At 33.2% G+C, this 24,301-nt stretch overlaps 3 protein-coding genes and 1 pseudogene across 4 annotated transcripts; all 4 read right to left on the minus strand.

The window, feature by feature from the left end:
* Positions 1-311: 311 nt before the first annotated feature.
* LOC110614844 (heavy metal-associated isoprenylated plant protein 36) lies at positions 312-1,657 on the minus strand. Its single transcript, XM_021756523.2, has 3 exons — positions 1,500-1,657; positions 1,332-1,407; positions 312-1,211 (listed from the first exon to the last, which is right to left on the minus strand). Exons 1-3 carry the CDS (start codon positions 1,545-1,547, stop codon positions 442-444), a joined length of 894 nt encoding a protein of 297 aa, XP_021612215.1. The 5' UTR covers positions 1,548-1,657; the 3' UTR covers positions 312-441.
* A 1,616-nt stretch (positions 1,658-3,273) lies between these two features.
* Positions 3,274-5,892, minus strand: LOC110614787 (annotated as a pseudogene).
* Positions 5,893-8,586: 2,694 nt separating this feature from the next.
* On the minus strand, positions 8,587-9,732 carry LOC110614493 (glutathione S-transferase). Its single transcript, XM_021756041.2, has 3 exons — positions 9,443-9,732; positions 9,290-9,338; positions 8,587-9,202 (listed from the first exon to the last, which is right to left on the minus strand). The coding sequence occupies exons 1-3, from the start codon at positions 9,590-9,592 to the stop codon at positions 8,760-8,762; spliced, it is 642 nt and encodes a 213-aa protein (XP_021611733.1). The 5' UTR covers positions 9,593-9,732; the 3' UTR covers positions 8,587-8,759.
* A 4,482-nt stretch (positions 9,733-14,214) lies between these two features.
* Positions 14,215-19,145, minus strand: LOC110615796 (autophagy-related protein 18a). 2 transcript variants are annotated; one of them, XR_006350845.1, is made up of 4 exons: positions 18,103-19,145; positions 15,487-15,691; positions 14,728-14,985; positions 14,215-14,597 (listed from the first exon to the last, which is right to left on the minus strand). XR_006350845.1 is itself a non-coding variant. In XM_021757905.2 (4 exons), the coding sequence occupies exons 1-4, from the start codon at positions 18,973-18,975 to the stop codon at positions 14,507-14,509; spliced, it is 1,296 nt and encodes a 431-aa protein (XP_021613597.1). In that variant the 5' UTR covers positions 18,976-19,142; the 3' UTR covers positions 14,215-14,506. The 2 variants fall into 2 exon arrangements, 1 of the variants encoding a protein (XP_021613597.1); XM_021757905.2 differs by having other exon boundaries at positions 14,859-14,985; positions 18,103-19,142.
* Positions 19,146-24,301: the final 5,156 nt, after the last annotated feature.

A 24,301-nucleotide genomic window follows, 5' to 3' on the forward strand; every position in this document is an offset into this window, starting at 1 on the left:
AAAAAGAAAAAAGAAAGAAAGCCAATTTACGTAGTGCCAATATTGTAGGGATATTCTGATGATCATCCTATTGCAACAATTGAATTCTCTTTCGGTGTTATGAGTGTTATACCTCCATATACATCCATCGTTTTCCAATTCCATGTCCATGAGAGAGAATATTAACATGAATAAAAATCTCCAATTTTTCCATATGTGGATTTAAGACAGTAGTATAATAACGAGTTTCACGTAAAATTTTAATATGATTCACTTTTTTTGTATTTTAAATTTATCCTGCCCATCTATATATTACACTAATAAAACAAAAATAAAGCTAAACAAAGACCAAATTATATTATAGTAAGAACGTCCAAACATTTTCTCAATTCTACTGTAATTACAAAATTTATTATAATCCCATATCAATACGTCATAGATTACGTACTTAAACAAATTTTCTTACATAATTAAGCATATACCATCATTATCATAATCATGATCATCATGAATCATCCTTTTGATTGGTTCATATGGTGGATGTGGTGGCTGGTGAGCATACAGATGAGCATGCATGGAAGGAGCATAGTATGATGCTGTAGCACTAGGATATGCTGTGTTGTAGTTTACTCCATAAGCTGGAGAAGCTGCATAATACAATGGAAGATGATATGGGTATGCAGGCTGATGTTGAGGGACATATTCCATCGACGCCGTAGGTGGAGCTGGGTTTGGATTTGGATTAGCTGTTGGAGATTTGGCCTCTACTGTTGCGCCACTGGAATGATCATCACCACCGCTCCCATCATTGTTATGCTCACCATTATTTTGGCCACCTTTCTTCTTTTTCTTCTTTTTGCCTCCACTTCCACTTCCACCTCCGCCAGTAGTAGCTGCAGCAGCGTTTTCTCCACCAGCCTGCTCGCCTTCGGCATCCAGCGGTTGGTTACCACCATCACTTTTAGCGACAGTCTCAGACTTCTCTTTTAGATTGTTTTGATCATCGTTTTCCCCATCATCAGAACCCGCTCCAATTTCCTGGCTACCTTTAGAGTCCTGTTCCCCATTGATCATGGATTTTCCTGACTTCTTATCCTTCTTCTCTGACTTTTCCGGCCAAAGCTCTGCATGTTTCCCTGATCTTGCTAGTTTCTTTATAAGAGTCTCGGCGTCGACGTTGCCAGTCACTGTAACCTTATGCTGCTGAGAGTCAATCTGAGTCATGTAAACACCTGGTAGCTCATGGCATGACAAAGAACATACACATATTAACGAAGAGATTCGAATGAAAAAAGAAAAAAATGCATGCAATATAAGAAAGAAAGAAAGAAAGGATAAAAATTGATACGTACCGTCGATTCCCTGAAGAACTTTCCTGACTTTCTTCCGGCAGCCTTCGCAGTGGATTGAGACTTTGAAGACCCATGTCTATGAAACGATTGCAGAGATAAATAGAGTAAATTAGAAAGTGAAGAGAAGTAAGAGTCTTGAGATAGAGAGAAAGAGAAGTAGATGAGCACCTGGTATTTGAGCTGCTCTGGAGGGCCTTCAGCTAGTTTTGTAGCCATCTGACCAGCTGAGAGAGAAAGAGCTGACTGGGTGTGGATGTGGCTTCTATTAATATTTATAGTAAATAATCATATCACCAAATGAATCTAAGTCCAACCAATTGTACAAGTCACGTGACCTTCGTAGACTACCTGTCTTTACTATTACTACTATTATTATTATTTTCCAAACCAATTCTAATAGGTGGCCTTTCAGAATTTGTCCTTGTGTTAGACCTGGATAAAGGATCGTTTCCTATAGATTTCGGGTCGGACTTGAAGGTTTTAAGTGGACCCCAGTAAATCATGGACTTAAAGGCTTAACTTTTAGTAATTAAAATTAAACTCCATTGGAAAGCACTGCAAGACTCATAACTGGAGAGCAAACTGGGAGTTTCCTTGAGATGAGCTAACAGTATGATTTCTGGTTGAAACTAAAACAGCCACATCTTTCCCATTTTACTTTATTCAACTTCCTGTGATTTTTGCATAATTGCACCCAATCCTTGTACTCCAATTAGCTTTTTGCCATTGCTTAACCATGGGGAAGAGTAAAACTTATGAAAAAAACAAAGGAAAAAAATCAGTGAGAAGGGCTGTACAAAGGCATATAATGATTAGAAAAAGCCAAAAAAATAAGTACATGAAAGTTAAAACTACAGACATTTGACAAATGACAAGCATAGAGAAGACGCCCCACTACTACCAAATTTTATCTCCTCAACTTCCTTATCTACATAAGCATTATCATTAGGCTTTTCTCCCCTACTGGCACAGAGAGTGTCCAAAGGTAGCCAGAGGAAAGAAAAAGCATAAAATGATGTTATTCCAATACAAGTCCAAATGGTTAACTTTACCAGTAAATCATTTAATTAACCTAAATCCAACTTTTCAGTAGTACTTCCAATCCCACAACAATTATGAATGGGTGAATGTTTGAATTTATATATTATTAACAAGTCTATCAAATTTAATAATTGCGATCTGTGTTTGTCCTAATTCTGACAAATGAGAAGTGAACCAATGAATATTGCATGTTTTATAGTTTGATCTTTTTGAATCTCATTTCGATTATAAATTGGTGTGTCTGTGAATTTATATACCATCAAAAAGTCTTATCAAAATTACCATAATTTTAATCTCATAAAAAAAAATTACCACTAATCAAAATCTTGTCCCAAATTAGCAAAGCATGAACTGAAGTCTCCTGCTAGACATCTGACTGATTCTCCGCTGGAGGAAAAATGCTTCTACTGTGGAACCAAAAGCCTAACTGTTCTGTAATCTAACCATGCAGCTCTAGCCAGTAGAGTGGATAACTAGATCCCTTGAATTTTAACCAACACAATGGGATTTGCTAGACTAATAATATCTTGTCATTTCCATTCAAAGCTAATCAGTACAGAAGTTATATTGTTCCACGGATAAACAGGTCCATTTGTTTGTTTTCAGTGAAGTTATAAGAATTTCAAGAAAGAGAAATTTTCATTTATCATCATTATGTTGTCTGTCTTCAGAACTGATATCATTATTATATGACCTCTAACTAGTAGTGGTACTGTTCATATTTCTTTTGTAACCAGATAAAATTTTGCAGCAAAAACTAGCATCTTCCCAAAGAAAAACTGCCCACAATAACAAACATGGTTTTCACTGAATGATGACAAAACAAACCTGCGAAAAAAAATCATGAAAATGGACTTTGTAACACTGTTCTTTCAGGGCATTCGTCATATGAGCACACATTTAGAAAGTTTATAAGGGAAAGGGAAGAAACACTTGTAAATTAAATAGATAAAAGAATAATGAACTGATAAGCATGAATATTATGTACAATATAAAATTATAGGCATCTCACAAACCAACTTTAGTCTTAAGCAGGACAAGCAGGCTTTTAAAATGTAATATTTGGCTACTAACTGACTATGCTTTCCAGAATAATTTTGTCACTTATCACTACTGGCAATTCATGTTTTCCAATTATGTTAGCACTGGAGATAGAATTCTGTAAGCAGGACAAAACGCTGCAATAAATTTTTTAAAGCAATACATAAATGCAATAATAAAGCTAATCCAACTTACCTGTCACTTTGCATAAGCCAATGGTCTTCAAAGCAGACTGAGTGTGGCTTGTGACAACACTTGACACTCACAATAGCTCTTGCTTTATCTTCTTTGTTATTCTTATTATTATACAAATGTTCAGAATCAATAAAAATGCCATGGATATCCAAATCTATATAAGAAATCAATAAAATTTAAAGTATATAAGAATCCTAATGCGGTACACAACCATAATGAAATGGATTTGGCTTACTTTAGATTAGACCATACATAGAGTTTTCAACAGCCAGGACAAAAGTGAAAATTTCATACTCAGCCTAACCAATCAAAACAGCAGCTGGAGATGTGGCTGTAATTTTCAATCACGTAGAGAACAGGAATTTCAACTGAATGGAAAGTGACTGCAGTGTATATCATCTCAGACTATAGCTGATAGAAAGTAATAAATGTTCAGGGATAAAGTAAATAGTAATAATGCTAAGTGTTGCAGTGTATTCCTTTTGATCTCATTTTCAGATAGTCTTTTGTTAAGCTGATATCTAAAACCAAGGCAGTCAATTTGTGAATATCACACTCTAGGAGACATTCAAAGTTAAAAATTTATTGGCTTGAAAGTATCAAGCACCACAAGTTCCAACATTTTCTAGAATAATATCCCATAAACTTTTTTGCATGCAAGTACTCCAATTATAATGGAAATCAAAGCTGTGAAGGCTCCCTGTCTTGACAGCCAGAATACAGTCCATGTCAGTGCCAAGCAACCTGGCATGCTGACTTCCGCAAATGTGCTTCCAACTCCTCTAATGAGCCACCCTTATCAATAACAATGTCACCCTGAGTTTGCTTTAGATCCAAAGACATCTGATTACTTATCCTGTTTCTGGCATCCCTCTTCTGTCTCTTGCCATGAGTCGCTGAATCTGTGTTTCAGTATCATCCCATACAACAATAATGGGTTTCGTCCATTTGTCCATCTTGGCCTCAAACAACAAAGGTATATGAAGGACAATCACCTTACACCCTCTCAACCATAGTTTCAAATTTCATAAAAAATGCCAGAGGATATGTAAGGAGCCAATAGCCTGCAAGGACACTAACAGAAAATTTTAAAAAGAGGTGGAATATGCAAATCCATGGCAGTTGTTTAATACAAATATCCTATAATGCATTACCAAGAATACCTTGGCCGCCCTAGGCAAAGCCAGTGATGCTTTATTACCATTGTATTCCAGAAGATGAGATTATACACCTGATATTTGACCGGGACAATTAGAAAGTCACAGGTATTTAGTTCAAAAGTTATTTAGCATCTGTTTGGTGATCATGAAAGTAATTGACTAGATGTGAACTGCTTCATAAGCCTAATTCAGATCATTTGAACAGAGCCAACAAGCACCAAATTACTTGCATTACTGAGAGTATACTTAATGTCTTCCTATTTCAACCAATAAACAGGGCAGATTGATGAAAACTACACAGCTTAGTTGCTATTTGGAAACGAGAGGGCCGTTCTTTAGAAATTCAATCACTTAATCTTTACAACACTTGAAGGTCTAAGTTCCTACATGGATGGCAATAACTTTATAGTTTAAAATACTTATTTCATTCATTTATTATTTAGTTTGTATTACATTTCTAATTATGTAGACATCTGATCAAACACCTGATGGAACGAAGTTGGCATTTTGCAGGATCAGAGAAGACAATCTGGCCTTGTTTTGCCCTGTCAACTTCTCTACTAGCTTGCAAGATGTCCTCTCCAAATGCTGCAAAAACCTTATCATAGCCACCGATATCTTTCTTCTGAACATCCTGCAAGTACTAGCATGATAAAGTAATATTATCATCGTTCATTGGTAATCTAGGGCTTTTTGCAAAATAAAGTTAAAAAAAAAAAATATTTCCTAAATCCTGGTTTGCGGAAAAAATTTTTCCAAATCAGGATAAATCAGGGCTTTACCGCATTTTATAAGTGCGGTATAGTCTTTACCGCACTTATAAAATGCGGTCGAGAGTAAAATTATAATTTTTTTTAAATAAAAAATTTCTACCGCACTTTTAAAATGTGGTAGAATTTTTAATAATTTTTTAAAAAAATCTACCGCACTTTTAAAGTGCGGTAAAGAGGTGAGTCATATAAAAATAATTTTTTTAAAAAAAATAAAATTCTACTGCACTTCACAAGTGCGTTAGAATTTTATTTAAATTTATTTTTAATAATTAAAATATTACCACAACGAAAAATCTGATTTACGTATTACTGCACTTTAAAGTGCGGTAATACGTAAATCACTTTACACATTATCGCACTTTTGAAGTGCGGTAATGTGTAAAGTTTATTTAATATATATTATATTAATTATATTTATTTATTTATAAAATTTATAGATAATTATAAAAATTATATTAATATTAATTATTTAATATAATTAAAATTTAATATAATAATAATCATATATAAATTTATTTTAATAATTACAATTATATATATAATATTATAATTATATTTATTTAAATATTATTTAATATAATTAAAATTTAATATAATAATAATCATATATAAATTTATTTTAATAATTAAAATTATATATATAACATTATAATTATATTTATTTAAATATAATATCATAATTATATTTATTTTATAAATAATATCATATATTTTATTTATTCATAGAATTTATTATTTTTATTAAAATTATATTTATAAATAATATTTAAATATTTAAGAATCATAAAAATTTTAAAAAATATATAAATAATTAAAATTATAGAATGTAATAAAAGTAGAACAATATAATTATAAATGATAAAATAAAAAAAATAATGCTAATAATGTTCCAAATGTCCTTCCGTGCCACATGGACGTCCCCTTCGTTCATGTGAACGTCGAATTCTATAATTATAATATTATATATATAATTTTAATTATTAAAATAAATTTATATATGATCATTATTATATTAAATTTTAATTATATTAAATAATTAATATTAATATAATTTTTATAATTATCTATAAATTTTATAAATAAATAAATATAATTAATATAATATATATTAAATAAACTTTACACATTACCGCACTTCACAAGTGCGGTAATGTGTAAAGTGATTTACGTATTACCGCACTTGTAAAGTGCGGTAATACATAAATACAGAGGTAATATTTTAATTATTAAAAATAAATTTAAATAAAATTCTACCGCACTTGTAGAATTTTATTTTTTTAAAAAAAAAATTATTTTTATATTACTCACCCTTTTACCGCACTTTAAAAGTGCGGTAGATTTTTTTAAAAAATTATTAAAAATTTTACCGCACTTTTGGTAGAAATTTTTTATTTAAAAAAATAATAATTTTACTCTCTACCGCACTTATAAAATGCGGTAAAGCCTTGATTTACCCTGATTTGGGAAAATTTTTTCAGCAAATCAGGATTTAGGAAATATTTTTTTTTTTTAACATTATTTTGCAAAAAGCCCGGTAATCCAAAAATTCTAGTAATAAAAAAAAGGAAATTCAGTACCGGAGTCATGTTAATTAGTACCAGATTTCATTTTCAATAACTCAGGCTATCAGCCAAAAAAAAAAAATTGTCATTTGTCAGAGACAGTCATCGTTTTGTAGAAAAGCTTAGCAGTATAATCTCACTAGGCAAAAAGGGAGGATCAGTTGATTGAAGGATGGGTAACCCAGAGAGGCGACCAGGTCGAATGTGGGTAGAACAGAATCCGGTTGCCCAAATTAATTGAGGATGAGCTTCCAGAAGCAAGTTCCCTTCTCTCACCCAAGCATGGCAAATGCAATTAGAGGAATTGCAATCATTAATTGTGATCTTCATTGAAGAAATTAGATGGTAATTTAATTCTATGTTTTTATTTAAATTTCTGAATTATAAGAGCAAAACATGCAATTCCTGAATCAATCGTGTTTTACAAATAAGGGTAAAAAAAAAATCTGGGAATTTATATGTGGAATTGAATAAGAACAAGGGAAGAAAAGAAATTTCAGTCTTTGCTTTTCATGAAATAAAAGGTTGCGAGCTCCCTTACTGAGCTTGTAGTTTGAAAGCTCACCATAGATTGAGAAAAGCCTTATCAGTTATCAAAAATGCATGTGAATTAGATTTTTCTAAGAAATCATAAGCACATCAAATCCACCCTCTCTTAGATGTTGTTAGAACAATGGACAAATCTAAAATTATGATTGGTAGACTAAATCTAATAAATTAGTTTTAAATTATTTTGTGATTTCTGGTGAATGTGCTTATGCTACATTGACGGACCTCTTTTATTGTATTATACTGTAATATCGCCAACCATACATGGCCTGTGCTTGCAGCCATGCGGGGTTGGTTGATATGGGCCAACAGATATCTAGTTCATTGATTATTGGAAGTATGGATTTTCCCTAATTGCCAAGCATTGGGGAAGCTTGATGAGGCTTCAAATTCATCAGAGAAATACCTTTTGAGCCTACAATTCTTATGTGGGGATAATAAATGGCTGGCTGTAAGGCCCAAAGAAACTTGGAATTAAGTGAATTTGTGGCCAGGAAACTTGTCGAATTATTGGGCAAGTCCCATCGCGTTTGAATGCGGATAAAATGTGATTGTGTTGGCTCCAGGATTACACAATTGATAGAATCCGTTATTTCTGGCTGGATCCTCTGGTTAAAAGGTTACAGATCACAGATGAATATGTCATTAAGGGACTGAGCTTTATCATCTAACGCAAGATAGCTGGCTCAACAACTGCTCTGAAGGCCTTATCCATGTGTGCCTCAAGCCTCTTTTGACATTTTACTCAAATAGGCATCATCGGTTCATCACAGGTAATTTATCTCCATGATTTGCTGCATAATTCTCAAGTTCTTTGCTGGATTACGCAATTTAGGCTAGTTAAATATCCCTTTAACGTTTCATGCTGTATCTACCTATTTGATGACTTGATTTTCACAGTTCATTCACTTCTTGCGAGGTGGTTATGTGGAGGTAGCCAGGCAATAACTTAGCTTTATTTGAAAGAAGTCGATACAATCAGTCTTCGCGTGGAAGACTGAGGCCCAAAACACATCAGAAAACACAAAGGAAACAGAACACAACATAATTATTGAAGAGAAGTGACCAAACTCCAGTAGCAAGACTAAGCAGCCGCCCGGTCCCCTTTCAATTCTTTTGCATAGCAAGAACCTTGGCCCAAGCTGGTCTTGCGGTAATATCAGCTGCCCATGCGCTAACATGGGGCCGTGATTCGATCAACTTCTTGCTTTGTGTCACCAGCAGCAAGTGTAAGTTAGGTAGATGGTGCAGATCTGCCAAGGTGAAGGAGTCACCTCCCAAATACTTGGATTGAGCCAGCCGTGACTCGTAGATATCAAGAACCTGAGCCAACTTAGTTTCGTTTTCCGCAACTGCTGCTGGATCCGTGGTCATCCCAAAAAACGGCTTGTAAAAAATTTCCCAGTTCAGCTTTGAAGCTGCTGGTTCAAACTGTTGAGCCTCAACCTCCATCCACACTGATACCAACGCCATCTTCTTGCCTGGGCACAAAAGCTGGGTTCCCTTGTCAGAGTAATCGCGGGCGATGTATTGGGTTATTGCTCTTGATTCTGCAGACCCAAATGTTCAAGTTAACATATAGAAAAAACTAGTCCGATAGGGCCATAAGTGGACACAAAAAATAAGAAAAGCCATACCAAAGAGCTTGAGTTCTCCATCTTCCAAAGCCGGAACTTGACCAAATGGCTTTATCATCCAGATAAAATTTTTAGGTTAGATAAGAAGCGAGTAAAATCGATGCTTGAGGAAATTAAAAGCAAGAAATTAAGGATCTTTGTTCCAGCACTTACATTGAGGGAAATGAAAGGCTCCTTCTTGTGGTCGCCTGTTGCCATATTGACAGGAACAAATTCAAATTCCAAGTCTTTCTCATGGAGGGAAACGATAACTCGCTGTGTAGCTGTTGATAAAGGGCTTCCATGGACTTTGATGGGTGCCATGATATGCCTAGAGCTGAGATATTGTGATGATGAAGAAGAAAGAGGAAAAGTAAGGTTGTGAACTGATGGGTCTAGAAGCCGAGTCTTGGGCAGGAATTTAATGGGGAGAGAAGGGATGACGCTTTGGAATTATCTTTTTTTAGTTTATTTTAAAAAGGTCGGTGAGGTCCAATTAGAAAATAAAAATAAAAATAAAAAAGAGTAAACTCCTCGTTAGTTATTTTCTAATCCTGTTCTTAACGTGGTAGAGAATGGGATTCCGGTTTAAAGTGAGAAAAATAATAATAATGGAAAAGGGGTGACTAGCAAATTTTCATAGACAACTAACATAAAATTAAAAATTAATGAAATCATGGATAGCTAAAATTTAAGTTGGATGTAATTAAAAATACAAGAATAAAAAATTGACTTCTAAAAATCAAATGATTTAGATACTTAAAAAGTAATTTATTTAAACCATGATTTGATTATAATAATAAAGTTAAAATATATTATTCAGGTCAGAATTGATAAGCAAATTGCAAATAAATAATTGTTTATTGATACCTTCCAGATGGACATCATCGGTAGTTCAACGACAACATTGCATAATTTAACAGTAATTAAGTACTATGACTAATAAATTATGTCTACTAATTAATTCCTAATCCATTTTCTATTGTGGCTGCTACTTTTTTTCTGGTGGGTATGTGCATTTAAAAAAAAAAAAGATCGGTATAGCTGGTTCATGGGCCGCCAAGGAAAAAATAAACAAGCAAATTCATTTCCTGGAAGGAATATGCTAATGCTAATGGGCATTGCACCTCTCTAACCGGAAAACTTGAGATGGGGAATGGCATCTTGGAAACTATGCTTAATGCTTGTGGGTAATTCAAATCTTATGTAATCAAAAGAAAAAAAAATCATGTTGAAAATAATTAAATGTGATTATGAATTCGATCATAATTTGAATTTGAAAAACTCAAATTTAAAATTGTAGAATTTAAAAATAATTAAATGTGGTTATGAATATCGCATCAAATTAGCGATTCTAATTTAAATTTGAAAAATTCAAATTTAAAATTACAGAATTTATATCTAGTTTTAAATTTAAATTAAATTGTTAGAATTTAGAAAAAATAATTAAGTGATTTCAATTCAATTTTAAATTATTATTAATCTACGAATTATATTTTAACCTTTAAATTATATTATAATTAATAGATTAGTTTCTATATTTTTAAAACTGAACTCTTCAATTTTTTTATTTTTATTATATTAAAATGCAAAATTTTTTCATTCATTTTTCAGTTTATTTAAAAAGTAAATAATTTATCAAATTTTTAAAAATTATTTTCTCTCACATTACTCTTATTTAAACACAATTTTTTCTTCCCACAGTTACCCTAAATCCAATCACTCACCTCTGTTTGTATAATTGTTCTTTTAACCTCGTGATGCTCACCCACTACCAACAATCAAAGCTTAATTTTATAATCACAAACTCTCACTTCTGGAAAAGTGAAGTAACTTGTCCTCCTTGATACCAAAAATTTTAATTACAATCTCTCAATCTCTGTAGCTCTTCATGCCCAATTTGTCCTCCTTCACTCGTCAAGTTTTACAAATTATCAATCGTACTCTAGTCTGCAGAAAATCTTTGCTAGACCAATCAATCAAATCCTCACTCTTTTAGTTTATTGTTGGTAAGTTGTTGCAGAAAAGGATTGTGGATTAGCTTCCTTGGCATGGCAGGGAAGCAGTTTGAATATTCAATTTGTTTAATTTTTTTACTCAATTTATGGCCTCTGTCATCAAACGGTGATTGCAATCTTATTTAAATTTCTCATATTTTTTATTCTCTTCATTCTCTTGTTGTTTAAGTTAATTTTTTTTATTGTGGTTTTCAAATCGATTCTGAAGTAGAGAGAAATGTTGTGAGATTGTGTGAATAAAATTAAGCCGTTAATATTGCGAAAGATTATTATAATTTGTGCAAATGAAAATAAAGAATAAATGAAAATAAAGAATTATAGTGGTTCATGTGAATATGATTTAATTTTTAATTTTTAATTTTTAATTACTATTATCGGTATTATTGATTTTAAAATGATAAAGTGACTATTGATAATGGTTACAAAACAGAAAAGAAAAGAAAAGAAAAAAAAGTATATTTTTATCATTTCATATCCATTAAAAATTTAATTAATTCATAATTCATGAGAGGAAGGATTTTAAAATTTTTAATTTTTAATTTTAAAAATATAAATATTAATTTTTAATTATATTAAAATTTAAAGAATAAAATGTAATTTATCTTTTTATCTGTATTTTTTTTAAGTAGACTGTTGACCCAGTTAATTCACGCCCGCATGTGGATGGGGTGGGTTATTTCTGGGCACAGCCTTTGACCTTATTTTCCTTTGAATTCTAAAGGGAGCACAAATCTTAAAAAATAAGTTTCTGGAATCTTCTTCTTTTGAGGGTGTGAAACTTTGAATATTGGAGGCCATTTTTCTGCCCGCTCTTTTGGACCAACCTTTCATTTTGGGCCAAATCATTGCTTTTACCCACTCTGGCGTGTTTTCTTCCACCCGTGGAATACTACTATACTAGTAAACTCTCCCGAGGATCCGTATAGATTGTGGGTAGGATTTACAGGAGTTATATTAGTTAGTATGTTTGATAAAATTATATATATAAAAAAAAACCATTTAGTTTTTATAGATGAAAAATTCTTTTAATTTAAAATGCCTAAAAAGTTTTTAAACAGGCTATTTATAATTGAGGAGAAACAATAAAATTTTGATTGATATTGTAAAGAATTGCATATGAGCATCCATACATGAAATGTCACATTTGATCCTTCTGAGGCAATTGTTAGGGGTTATCCAACTTTGGTTAGGGGATTAATCACCAGAATGAGGACACTTAATAATAACGTTTATGGGACTTTTTCTTGTAATTTTTCTTTCTGATTTGATGTGGTAAAAGTGAGGACAGAATCTTGATTCAACTTTAAAATTTTACTAGTCTAGTGATTTGATTTGATTAGATGACATCGTGTTTAAATTTTGCTAGTGGCTGTGGGTTAGACTAGTTGAATGATTTTTTTTTTTTTTGAATTTGTTAACGTTTTCAATATATTTTTTTAAAATACAAAACTTTTTCATACAACTAAATATTACATACTTAAAAAAGATAAAATTATTGGATAAAGATTACTCTAGATTCTGGCAAAACCATGAATTATAGTTTTTTGTAATTATCGTAAGATAACACAAATCAGAGATTGAAATAGATAATGAAATTAATTTGCGTAAGCTTACTAGATAAAGTGAGATCACCATGTTCAAGTACTGGAACTTGTTTAAGTTGGATTCGAGACTTAATACAATTACCCTGAGGTTTAACATAATTAACACTTCTGTCCCTCTATTTTGACGACCCAACATTTGAGTCCCTCACTTTCTCTTCCGTCCAAATTCGTAGTCCTTCCGTCCATTTAAACCGTTTGGTCAAAGAGTCAAAAGTGAGATGTGATAATTTTTTCCAAAAATGTCCTTCTTTTAACGTGAAATTCCAGAAGAAAGAAGAAAGAAGAAGAAGAAGAAAAAGTTGCAGAAATGGTAGGAAGAAGAAGAAGAAGAGGGTTAATTTTATCAATTCACGTGTCCCAAACGGCTATTTTTGACGGAAGGACTACGAATTTGGACAGAAAGGAAAGTGAGGGACTTAAGTGTTGGGTCGCCAAAATAGAGGGACAGAAGTGTTAATTACGTTAAATCTCAGGGACTACAAAGTAATTTTCTCTTTTTTTTTTTTTTCAACAATTAGCTATACAAGTTTGTAGAGAAGGTTACTAAAATTCCAAATGAAGGTCCAAACAGAAGGCCCATGGCCCATATCAAAAGAGAAACCTATAGCTAGCAGAGGGCAGACATCAAGGCTTGAACAGAAAATAGCAGTCGCCACTCGCCAGGGACGGCAGCCTGAGCAAAAGGATGGTATTGCTGAAATTGTGGTCCTAAGATTGATTGAGCAAATCATAAAAGGAGTAGATCAGAAGGATCAAAACCTCAACCTAATTTGTTGAAGACCCTCCAGTAGCTCATAGAGCAACCCAGAAACAATGACCCAAATGCAAAAAATACCAGACATCTCAACGCCACCTCCTTCAATAGTCGAACCAGGAGATACTAAAGTACGAAACAAAAAAGGTAAAAAAAGGCAAAGCTGGAAGAAGTGCAGCCTCACTAAATGAATCTAAGAATGTCTAAGGTGTGCTGAAAACTAGGGAGACCCACAACCAAAGCAACATTACCAAGCAACTAGTCTAACTGGAGTCAAAATAACAAGTTAAGCACAATCAAACCACAGTGTTCTTTGCATCTATAGAAGGATACCCTAAGGAGAGCGCTTGACATCACAAACTAGCTCCTTCAGTGGCCAACTGTTCAAAAATCCAGAGTGTGCTTCTCAGATGTGTTGAAAAGAACATTGAAATAGGACTCATTATTTCTAATTAATATTAATTAATAAGATTAGATTCAAAGAAACAATAATAAAACAGTAAGTTTCACTAAATTTCCACAACAAAAGCTTAAATTTGTCGGTGGAAATTCTCAAACCGCACAAGCTAGTTAAACATAAACACATTGTAGCTCAATTTCTAGGGAAAGGAAATTACAACATTGGCTCGTTTTAAAAGATAAAAAAATGTGGTTACATGTTTTTTTTTTCTAGACAAAGTTACATGTTTTTTTTTTTAACAACTTTACAAACACCAAGTTACATATTTACAATATAATGCGGCCGTTTCTAGATTATGTTAACTTGGGGGAGAGGGGAAGGGTGGTGGAAACACCAACAAGAAAAGAGAATTTATACAAGATACATGTGTATCTCCAAGAAATTGAAAATGTCAATGTCTTCTCAGAAAGCTGCTTCTGGCTTCAAGAAGTTGTGATATTCCAGTTGTGTCATCTCTCCACCATTCACAGGGTCAAATTGACATCTATAGAAGCTGCAATCACAACCAATTCAAATCAATCATGCACTCCAGAAAATCCCTCCCAGAAAAATTAATCTCCAGCATTTTTTCCTTTCAAAGAAAAGCTTAATAGCTATAATCACTTCTTGCAAAAAGACCTTACAAGTTTCATTAATTTATCAGTGACCAAACGAAATAACAAAATTTTACATACTAAATTCACTGGACAACTCTCAATTAGTGTTCGAACTACCCCTCTTTCTTCTCTCAATTCCCACACCATCATGTCCTTACCTTCCATCCAAGCCAAGAATTAGAATTGTATTCTTTTGGTGGCCAAAAGCAACAACGTACTGAGAACCTTCAACTAAACGAAACTGAGCCACCGACCACTCTGAACTGAAATACTTTGGCAGGACACCTGCAAGTGGAAAGCCATCAATAAGCCAGAGATAAAACAGAGACGACCACCAGTTGTTACTAGTGTACACTGTACAGCATAAAATATAGCACAGATTAGCCTTTTTTATCCTTTATATGCTGCAACATGGTCTTAAGCCTGAGTGCAACACATGTATTTGCATGTTGCAAGGCAATTCTTCCCCACCTTGCCCAGATGGGGGAAACGATATCTGAAATATAACTTGAGAGCAATCTATTTTGGCAATTGAAATAATCCTATTAATTGAGCTACAATATTCTTGTGTCTTAGAATTTTGCAGATGATTGTTTTCAATTCATATCTGCAGTATATATCCTAGCCTAAGATGCTAATTTTTTGTGTGCAATTCTGTAAATTGCAGGGGTTGAAAAAAGCACATTACTGGAAATTCCATACAGAACTCAAACACCAAAAATTTTTTTCTAACAACATCATTACTTACAAATGCTTTTTGCTGATGGGTAGAAATGGAGATCTTACCTTTAAAGAAGGACAAAGGTGAGGTGGAAGAATTAACTGCAGAATTAGAATCAGGTGTATTCCATAACTTATCAGCCGCTGGAGATCCAGGAATCTTAAGGCTGAAAACATGGACAGTACCCTTGTCACTTGAGACTGCCAGCCACTGGGCAGTTGACGAGAATGCCAAACTATATATTTCTGCTCTATCTGCACCCCTCCTTACCTGCAGTTGCAGTGGAACACCTGGTTAGTTTTGACTTTCAATATAAATGGAATTTCATAAACAGTATCATCCTCAAAGAACTGAGAATTGAGAAATGATGGAAGAAAATTGATAAAATATGTTTTAACGTATTCAGCAAGTGTAGAAAATAAGAGTAGAAAGCCAAGCCACTTGACCTTTTTGGGAAGGGGAGGCGGAAGCCAAAACAAAGATAGAAAATATCACTAAGTTGATATAACCATCAAGAAGCTATCCCAAGGTCTATTTGTTTAATAAAAGATTTCAAATTTCACTTCATACCATCATAGTTGTGAAAGGCTCAAGGTGCAAAGGGGGTTTGGAGGGTAGATGCAAGGCGCACGGCACAGGCGCGCGCCTGCAAGAAAATAAAAAGTAAAAATTCCATTAAAATTCAAGTAACATAAAGTTAAATGCAATAAAATCAAATACCAAACATCAAATGCAATATAATCTTTACTTGTTTGCTACTTTCACAATCACAATTCACATTCACAATAAACTCTAAATTATTGTTTGCTAACTACATTCACAAATCTCAATTTACTTAATTAATTAACATGATAATAATATAAACAGATAATTAACATAAAGTTAAAAAAAATCAACAATAACAGCACAATAGCAGGATGGTTGGCAATGGCAGAGCAGCATGCCCGCAGTATGACAACCATGGGGAGAGAAAGAGTAAAGAGAAAGAGAAGGAAGAAAAAGAGAAAGAATAAAGAAAGGAAGAAGAATGATAAACTCAGAAAAAAGAATTATATGCTGAGAATGAACCAAAGAGATGAAATCTAAGTACGTTGAATTCTTGAACATTGATTTTTTCTTTCTCTCCTTCCTCTTTTTCTCTTTCTTTTTCTTCATCTTCTTTTTTACCCCCCTCTTTTTCCTTCTCTCTTCTGCAGCTGCCTGCTTAAGTTGTTGTTAAAGTCTAGGGCAAATTTTGAAGCCCTTTTATAAAGGGCGCTTGGGAGGCGCGTGCCTTGCGCCTGAGGATGCCTCAGGCACAGCACCCGCCTGGCAGCGCTAGGCCTGGCGTGCCTTGCACTGAGGAGCGCCTTTCATAAGGCTGCACACCATCTAATCAAATATTTACCATGCAGTGACTAAGTAAGAGCATTCACAAAATATATAGGAAAACTAGCCACTTTACAATGAAAGCAAAGCAATATTTACTTTCTATTTCTCTCCTTCCAACAATATATCTATCGCTCCACATGTCCCATATATCAAGCATGAAATCATAAAGGAACTACAAACTTTCTCACATTATAACCTCAAAAAAGAAGATGCTAAATGCTTGTTATTCAGAGGGGAAAAAAACAGGGCTAAAATTAACACTATATGCAATTCTATTTTGACTAAAATGAAAGGGAACACAGAGAGAGAGAGAGAAAGAGAGAGAGATGAAAGAGAAAGACCATGTATATCCATAACCAACATATTTTTCAACCTAAAGATAGGCTTAAAGCTTGTATCTTGATTTAAGAGAATGACACCAGATACGGAGTCAACCAATCAATTGACAGACTAAATGAAGTGAACTCAAGTAAAACAAGTACCGAAAAGAGATGAAGTGAAGTGCTAAATTTGGCCAGCAACCAGTGCAATAAGAACATAAATGATTCCTCATTTAATCAACTACCATGATGTGACAAGAAGTCCTCTTTGGTATAAAGATTCTGAAAAGTCATTGTCATAAGTAATGAACATGATCCAGCTTGAAGATCAAATCCTCATGTATTCTAAACATATTTGGCAATACCAAAGTTTTATCTCAGTCCCACTTTCTGAGCTATTAAAATTATGCATTTCAATCTCATCAATTCAAAAACAATATCAACGACACGAATCTAGATTAGTAGATGATGGGAAGTAATACTTGCCACCAGAAGGCTGTAGAAGGAGTTGGAGTCAAATTCCCAGAATAACCAGATGGCTTTGTTCGTGTAGCTATTGCCAAAATAATTACAAATTACAATGGGATGAACCATAGTGGAGACAGAATTATTTGTATCTAATTTTCTCTTCTCAGGTTCAAACTATACTCCAAATTCTATTAGAGTTTCTATTGGTGGTTGGAAGCTTCAAAATTCTGTAGTCAATATTTTAAAGAAAAAAAATCCTCCCCCAGCCACAAAAGGCACCAAATTATAATCTTAGACGCACCTCCAGAGTCCAGGTTCACTTAAAACTTAAAAAGCACATTATATTGAAAAGATATTTGACTATTAACAAGCTCAACTAATGACGAATTCAATTTCCCATAAAGAGTACATGCTCAATACAGCTAGCGAATTGTAGCGAATACACTCGCTTGAAGTTCAACATATAATCCACGTACACAAATTTGAAGAAAGAAACGAAAAAAAAAAAGGGAAAGCATATACCTCTTGCAGCAGAGTACCATCAGCCGTATTGAAAATCCGAACCAGAGTGCCCTTCGTGCTGGCAGTGGCTAGCAACTGCCCATCATGCGTGAGAGCAAAACAAGCAATCCTCGAATCATGGGCCATAATAAACTTGGTCCGTTTCGACGCGTAATGCTCCACCCTAACCTGGCCCTTCTGCAATCCTGGACAAACCAATACCAAGGAACCCGCCCCCTGCGACACTGCACAGAGACCTTTGGGATTTGCGATCGTCTCAATCTGATGCAACAGCTTCAAATCCGCGAAATTATACACAAAAATCTTCTGCTCCAGGACCACAATAATTCTATCCCGTCTAAGCTTAACGGATCGAACCTCAGACCTAAAAGAGAGCTCCCCAATGCAGCGATTCTGATGGTCGTCCCAGATCATGACCTTGTTAGGAGGATACTGAGGGACGGATCCACCGCCGACAAGGGCCAAAATATTACAACGGAAAAGCATCTCAACGACTCCGATGCCGCCTCCCCCGCCGCAATCAAAATCCCGGCGGAATATCTCCCGAAACGGGTCGCAGTTGTAGATACGAAACCCGTGGTCCGTACCCGCAGAGAAACATCCAAAATCCTGGTTGAATGTGAGGTGAAGTAGAGAAACTGGCAAGGTGGAGTCCGGCGGTGAAGATAAAGAAGCATGGTAATTGGGGTCAGGATTGACAGGCGAAAGCTGATCGGTAAGTTGATCTTGAGGCATAATTGAAGAAAGCGAGTGGTAAGAATTTTGGGATTGTGACTGTGACTCGAGTCCTTCCACAGCTTCCTGCGTAGATAGAAGAGTAGCGTTAGGGTTTGGATTTGGCCACGGAGGAGAGTAGGCGGAGAGGGTCGCCATTGATCAAGGATCTATAAATCGGAGGACTCTGGCTGAATTGTGAAATGGACGGAGATAGGACACATAAGCAGCGGAGGAGATGAATTTACGTCGAAAGTACGATATAGCCCCTGTTGTGTGGAATGTTTCTTAAGGATGTTGAAGTTATGGGCAAGGAGAGATTGGTCCTTAAATTGAAAGGTTGAATCCACATTTGTCGTGGCTGATAAAAATAAAAATTCAAAAGCTATAGTTAAATTCGGAGGGTGTTTGAGGAAAAAAAACAAAAAAAAAGAAGGATGTTTATGTGACTTTCGCTTCGTTTCGACGCAAATTTCACCGGAAGCCCATCGAACACCTCATGGTCTTGTAGTGGGCCCAACACCACGGGCTTCTTCTCAAAATTTAGGCCCCCTGAGTCGACAACTAATACTAGTTCCGGTAGCGGTACAAAAAGCGCAGGCGCAAGCTGCCCGTGATCCGGCTGTCATGCTCAGGCGACTTTAATTTTGGAATAAAAATAATTTTAAATATAAATCGGATCGCTTGTTAAATTAATCAGAAATGTGAGGCTTCCCTGATTGTGATAACAATGGGGTTAATTATAAAAATAGAAATTATATTATAATTATCCTAGCAATTAATAATAATATATTGGCAGTTGGAAGTCATCTATTTTTTAAGTAAATTATGGCATAGTTCATTAATTAAATTTCAAATAAATAATTATTTTAATTTTAAAAATTTTATTAATAATAATTTCTTTCATTTATTTTAAAAAATATATTAAATCACTTATTTTTATAAGATATTGGTATTTCATTAAAGTATTAACCATTAAATTAATTGAAATGATAAAATTTTAAATTTTAAAATTTATAGATATTTTAATGAGTTTTTTTAAAAAATAAAATCATTTTGTTAATAATATCACTTCTCATATATATTTTTTAATTTTCTATCTATACTATATATAAAAATAGGAATATGAGAATTTAATAAAATTTATAATATATATATAATATTATAAAAGTTAGATCAATATCTAATGTTATTAATTTTAAATTTAAAAATTTAATTATTTTTTATTATAAAAATAATTTATTAAATTTAAATAAATTTTAACATTTAAAAATTTAATTATAAATTAATAATCTGTATGTGTAATAATGGAATTTTCTAATATATTTTTTTATTATTTAATGGATTATAGAGATCATTTAATATATTTTTATTTTAAATTTTAAATTAGATGATGATTTTATTATTTAAATTAATTTTAAATTTATTTAAATTTGATCATAGATTATTTTTTTTATAATTTTAAAGTATGAAGTAATTTTATTATTTAAATTAATTTAAAATAAAATTTATTTGAATTTTGATATATATGTATATATATATAAATGCTAAAAAATATTTTTTTGGCATAATAGTACTTAAATAATATATTTAAACATTTTGAAAAAAATAGTTTTAATAATATAAATCACGAAATAATAAGAATTATATTTTAAATTATAAATTAAATATTAAATAAATACCAAAAAAATGTTATAAAACTATTAGATAATATATTATACATATAATTTTCATAATTATATAATTATATTTAAAATTTAAAGTTAGTAAATGAATATTTGTATTTTCATTTATATATATATGTTAAAAAATTAAAATTTTGACTTAATTTATTAAAATAAATTTTAATTTTAACAATATTAAATTATTAAATAATAATTTCAGTTTTAAAAAAATATAATAAACTATCTACAGCAAAAAGAAAATTTATTATTTTTGATGATGTAATAATAAGCTATTTATTTTATTTCTCAATTAATTTTAATAACTTTAAATAAAATTTTTAAAATTCAAAATAATGATCATATTTATTAAAGAAATTAAGAATATCATTCAATTTATTAAAAGATATTAACAAAATATTAAATAATTTTGATTAAATTATTTAATCTATACAAATGATATTAAATATTAAAATATCATATATATATATATATATATATACACATATATAGTTTTAAATTTTAAAATTTTTATTATTGTTTATATTAATATTCTAGTATTTCATTAGAATTTTATTTTATTATTTTAGTGATATTTGAGATTAATTTTTATTACTATATCAATCATTAAATTTTTAGATGGCTGCTTTATTAAAAAATTTATAATAAATTTAATTTAATTTAGTTTATTAATATTTTATTATTTCTATTAATATTATGAATAGTTTTTTATATGAAATTAATTAATAACAATTTATTATAATAATAAATTACTAAATTTATATAAGAATAATTATAAAAATTCTACTAATATTAATATTAATTATTTTAAATTATTTATAATATAATATTATATTTATTAATTATATATTAATTTTTTTAATTAAAATTTCCATTGTACTTTAAACGTGAAATAGTCTCCATTGAGAATACTTTCGACGCAAGTTTCCTTCAGTAGTCCATTTATGACTCGATACTTTCACCTTTTATTTTTCCTTAAATCTAATTTCTTCTTTGTCTTTTCCCATGAAAAATAATCTGCATCACTTGACCATCGATAAAAAAAGATGTTATTCCTATTAAGAAATCCAGAGATATTTCGATCATCAGTTATGATTTATGTACGATGGGAATGTTTTTCACATACAATCCAATCAATTTTCAGAATATGCATATCTCTTTGGCAGATTTATTGTATCATTTAGAAAGGTATCTATTATGAAATTAAAGGTAAAAAGATATCTGTTTTGATTTTTTAATAATATTAATTTTGAAAATATAGTGAATGGGATTTTTAGTTGTACAATTGATTACTCGTTGTTTGAAAGGAGATACAAGGTAATGAAAACCCTCTCCATATCCCTCTAACTCATTTTGACTTTTTGATTCTGATTAAAGACCTCCATTATGATTATTAAAACAAGAAGTTGGCTAAATTAGTCGGAGATTTTGAGCTTGATGAGGAGAGTGCAGTTCGAATAAATGATGATAATAAAAAAAGGCCAAGAAACACTAAACATAGTTGTTATAGGTTTTCCTTTCTCTCAACAGGATGTCTTTAACAACACCTGTAACGACCCGAAAATCGGACCGCCACCGGCGCTAGGATCCAGATCGGCTTAAGGCCGCCGGGACCCATAGCAAGCCTAACATACAACCTGTACATCTATTTAATCCCATACATGATCAACATATGCATAAAAATTTTGAACTTTTCTAATTCATTTACCAAACTCAACCTGTGCATGCACAACTCATATGTATAGCCATCAACCCCACATTGGAGTTCTCATCAATGCTCCAATGGGATGATATAACATAATAAAAGTTTGGTTAAACTTAAACATCATAAAAAAAAACATTTCATAAATCATGTATCAAAGGGGATAACCATACATATAGGGTCAAGCACAATTCTAATCCTCAATTCATTATTACATTACTGCTCAATACTTTACAATTCATCATGTCCACATCTAACTATTACATAGAACATAACTTTACTCTTCTTGACCTCCTAGCCTATCCCGTACCTGCATACATGGGGATTAGGAAAATAGGGTGAGCTACTAGAGCCCAGTGAGCAGAATAGTAAAACATTATATTTAAAATTCATGCTTTCATGGAATGCATCACATCACAGACAAATCACATCAAGGATGAACTTGTCACCATTTAGCCCTCTATACAGTCTAATCATGCCAGGGGCGTAATGCAGGCACGCCTGGACTTCCATATCATATCATACATATCCAATCGTGCCGGGGGCGTAGTGCAGGCACGCCCGGACTTTCTCTTACATAGTGCTAGGGGCGTAGTGCAGGCACGCCTGGACTTCCATATCATATCATAACGTATGAGGGCTAATGGATCATTCAACATTCATCCACATCAACAACTTAATCTGTAATGCAACATATTCGTGAGTTCTAATGTAAGCACCCTAATATATCTCATATCATTTATGATGCGTGAATCATGCTAAAACTCTCATTATTTACTATGAAACATAAAGAGTCATTCTACTCACCTTAGGCTAGCTCTGACAAGACTCTAAAGCAGCTGACTCACTGCTGGGGTCCTCGGTTCCTCGGGTCTGAACCTACACAGGTGGACTCAAATGAGAGACCAAACATACATGAACAAGACTCTAATATACTCCCCAAAAATCCCCTAAAACACCTTAAAACAATCATAAAAATCATGCAAAGGAAGGCTGAACAGGGCACTTTCGGCGGCAGGTTCGGCGGCCGAAAGTCCCTCCAAAGACAAAAGTCATGCACCTTCGGCGACCGAAGGTTCCTTCCAGAGACGAAACTCATGCATGTTCGGTGGCACCTTCGGCAGCCAAAACTCCCTTCCAGAGCCGAAAGTCCACTTTCGGGGGCAGGGTTCGGCAGCCAAAGGCTTGCCTCCACAGGCAGGTTCGACGGCCGAAAGTCCCTTCAGCTGCCGAACCTGAGTTCTTCCAAAGGGCAGAACTCAGCCTCCAACATGCATATTTGCCTCCCAAACCATTCAATCATGCATTTACCTATTCTACAACAAGCAAACTCAAGCCAACAAGCATATAGGGGTCTCAAACTAACCTAAACCCCAACCAAAACACATCAAACATACATAAACAACCCACATTGCTCAAAAACTCAAAATAAACCCATAAACTCAAAAATAACCTAAACATGCATTTCTACCCCATAAACTTTCATAAAATTTGTTTAAAACATAGAATGAGCTAAAGATCTACTCTTACCTCTTGAAGATCGAGAGGAGAAGTGATCTAACTCGGCGATGGGAGAAATCTAACTCCTTGGGTCTCCACGCTTCAAAACTTGCTCTTTTTGCTCAAATATCTTCAAACCAAGATAAAACTTGTTAAAACTCAAAAGATTGGAGGAAAACATCAAAAATCAACCATAGAAGAGCATGGACTCACCGTTGGCCCAAAAGGGGGAGAAAACTCGCCCGTTTCGGCCATGGAGCCCTTTTATAGGGGCTGGCCAGACCACCTTTCAGCAGCCTAAAGTGCTTCCAAAACTCATGCAAGTTCGGCGGCCGAACCTGAGCCACTTTCGGAAGCCTAACTTGCCCCCCTAAACTATCCAATGTTCGGCGGCCGAACCTGGATATGCCTCCATGGTCTTTTTCATTCAAAACTCAACTTAAAATTATAAAACACATCAAAACATTTTATGAAAACATGATTTTACCCTTCCAGAGGTTTTTGACATCCGAGATTTCACCGGACGGTAGGAATTTCGATACCGGAGTCTAGCCGGGTATTACATTCTTTCCCCCTTAAGAACATTCGTCCCCGAATGTTC

Source organism: Manihot esculenta, chromosome 5, assembly GCF_001659605.2.
Source record: "Manihot esculenta cultivar AM560-2 chromosome 5, M.esculenta_v8, whole genome shotgun sequence".
Classification (NCBI taxonomy): domain Eukaryota; kingdom Viridiplantae; phylum Streptophyta; class Magnoliopsida; order Malpighiales; family Euphorbiaceae; genus Manihot; species Manihot esculenta.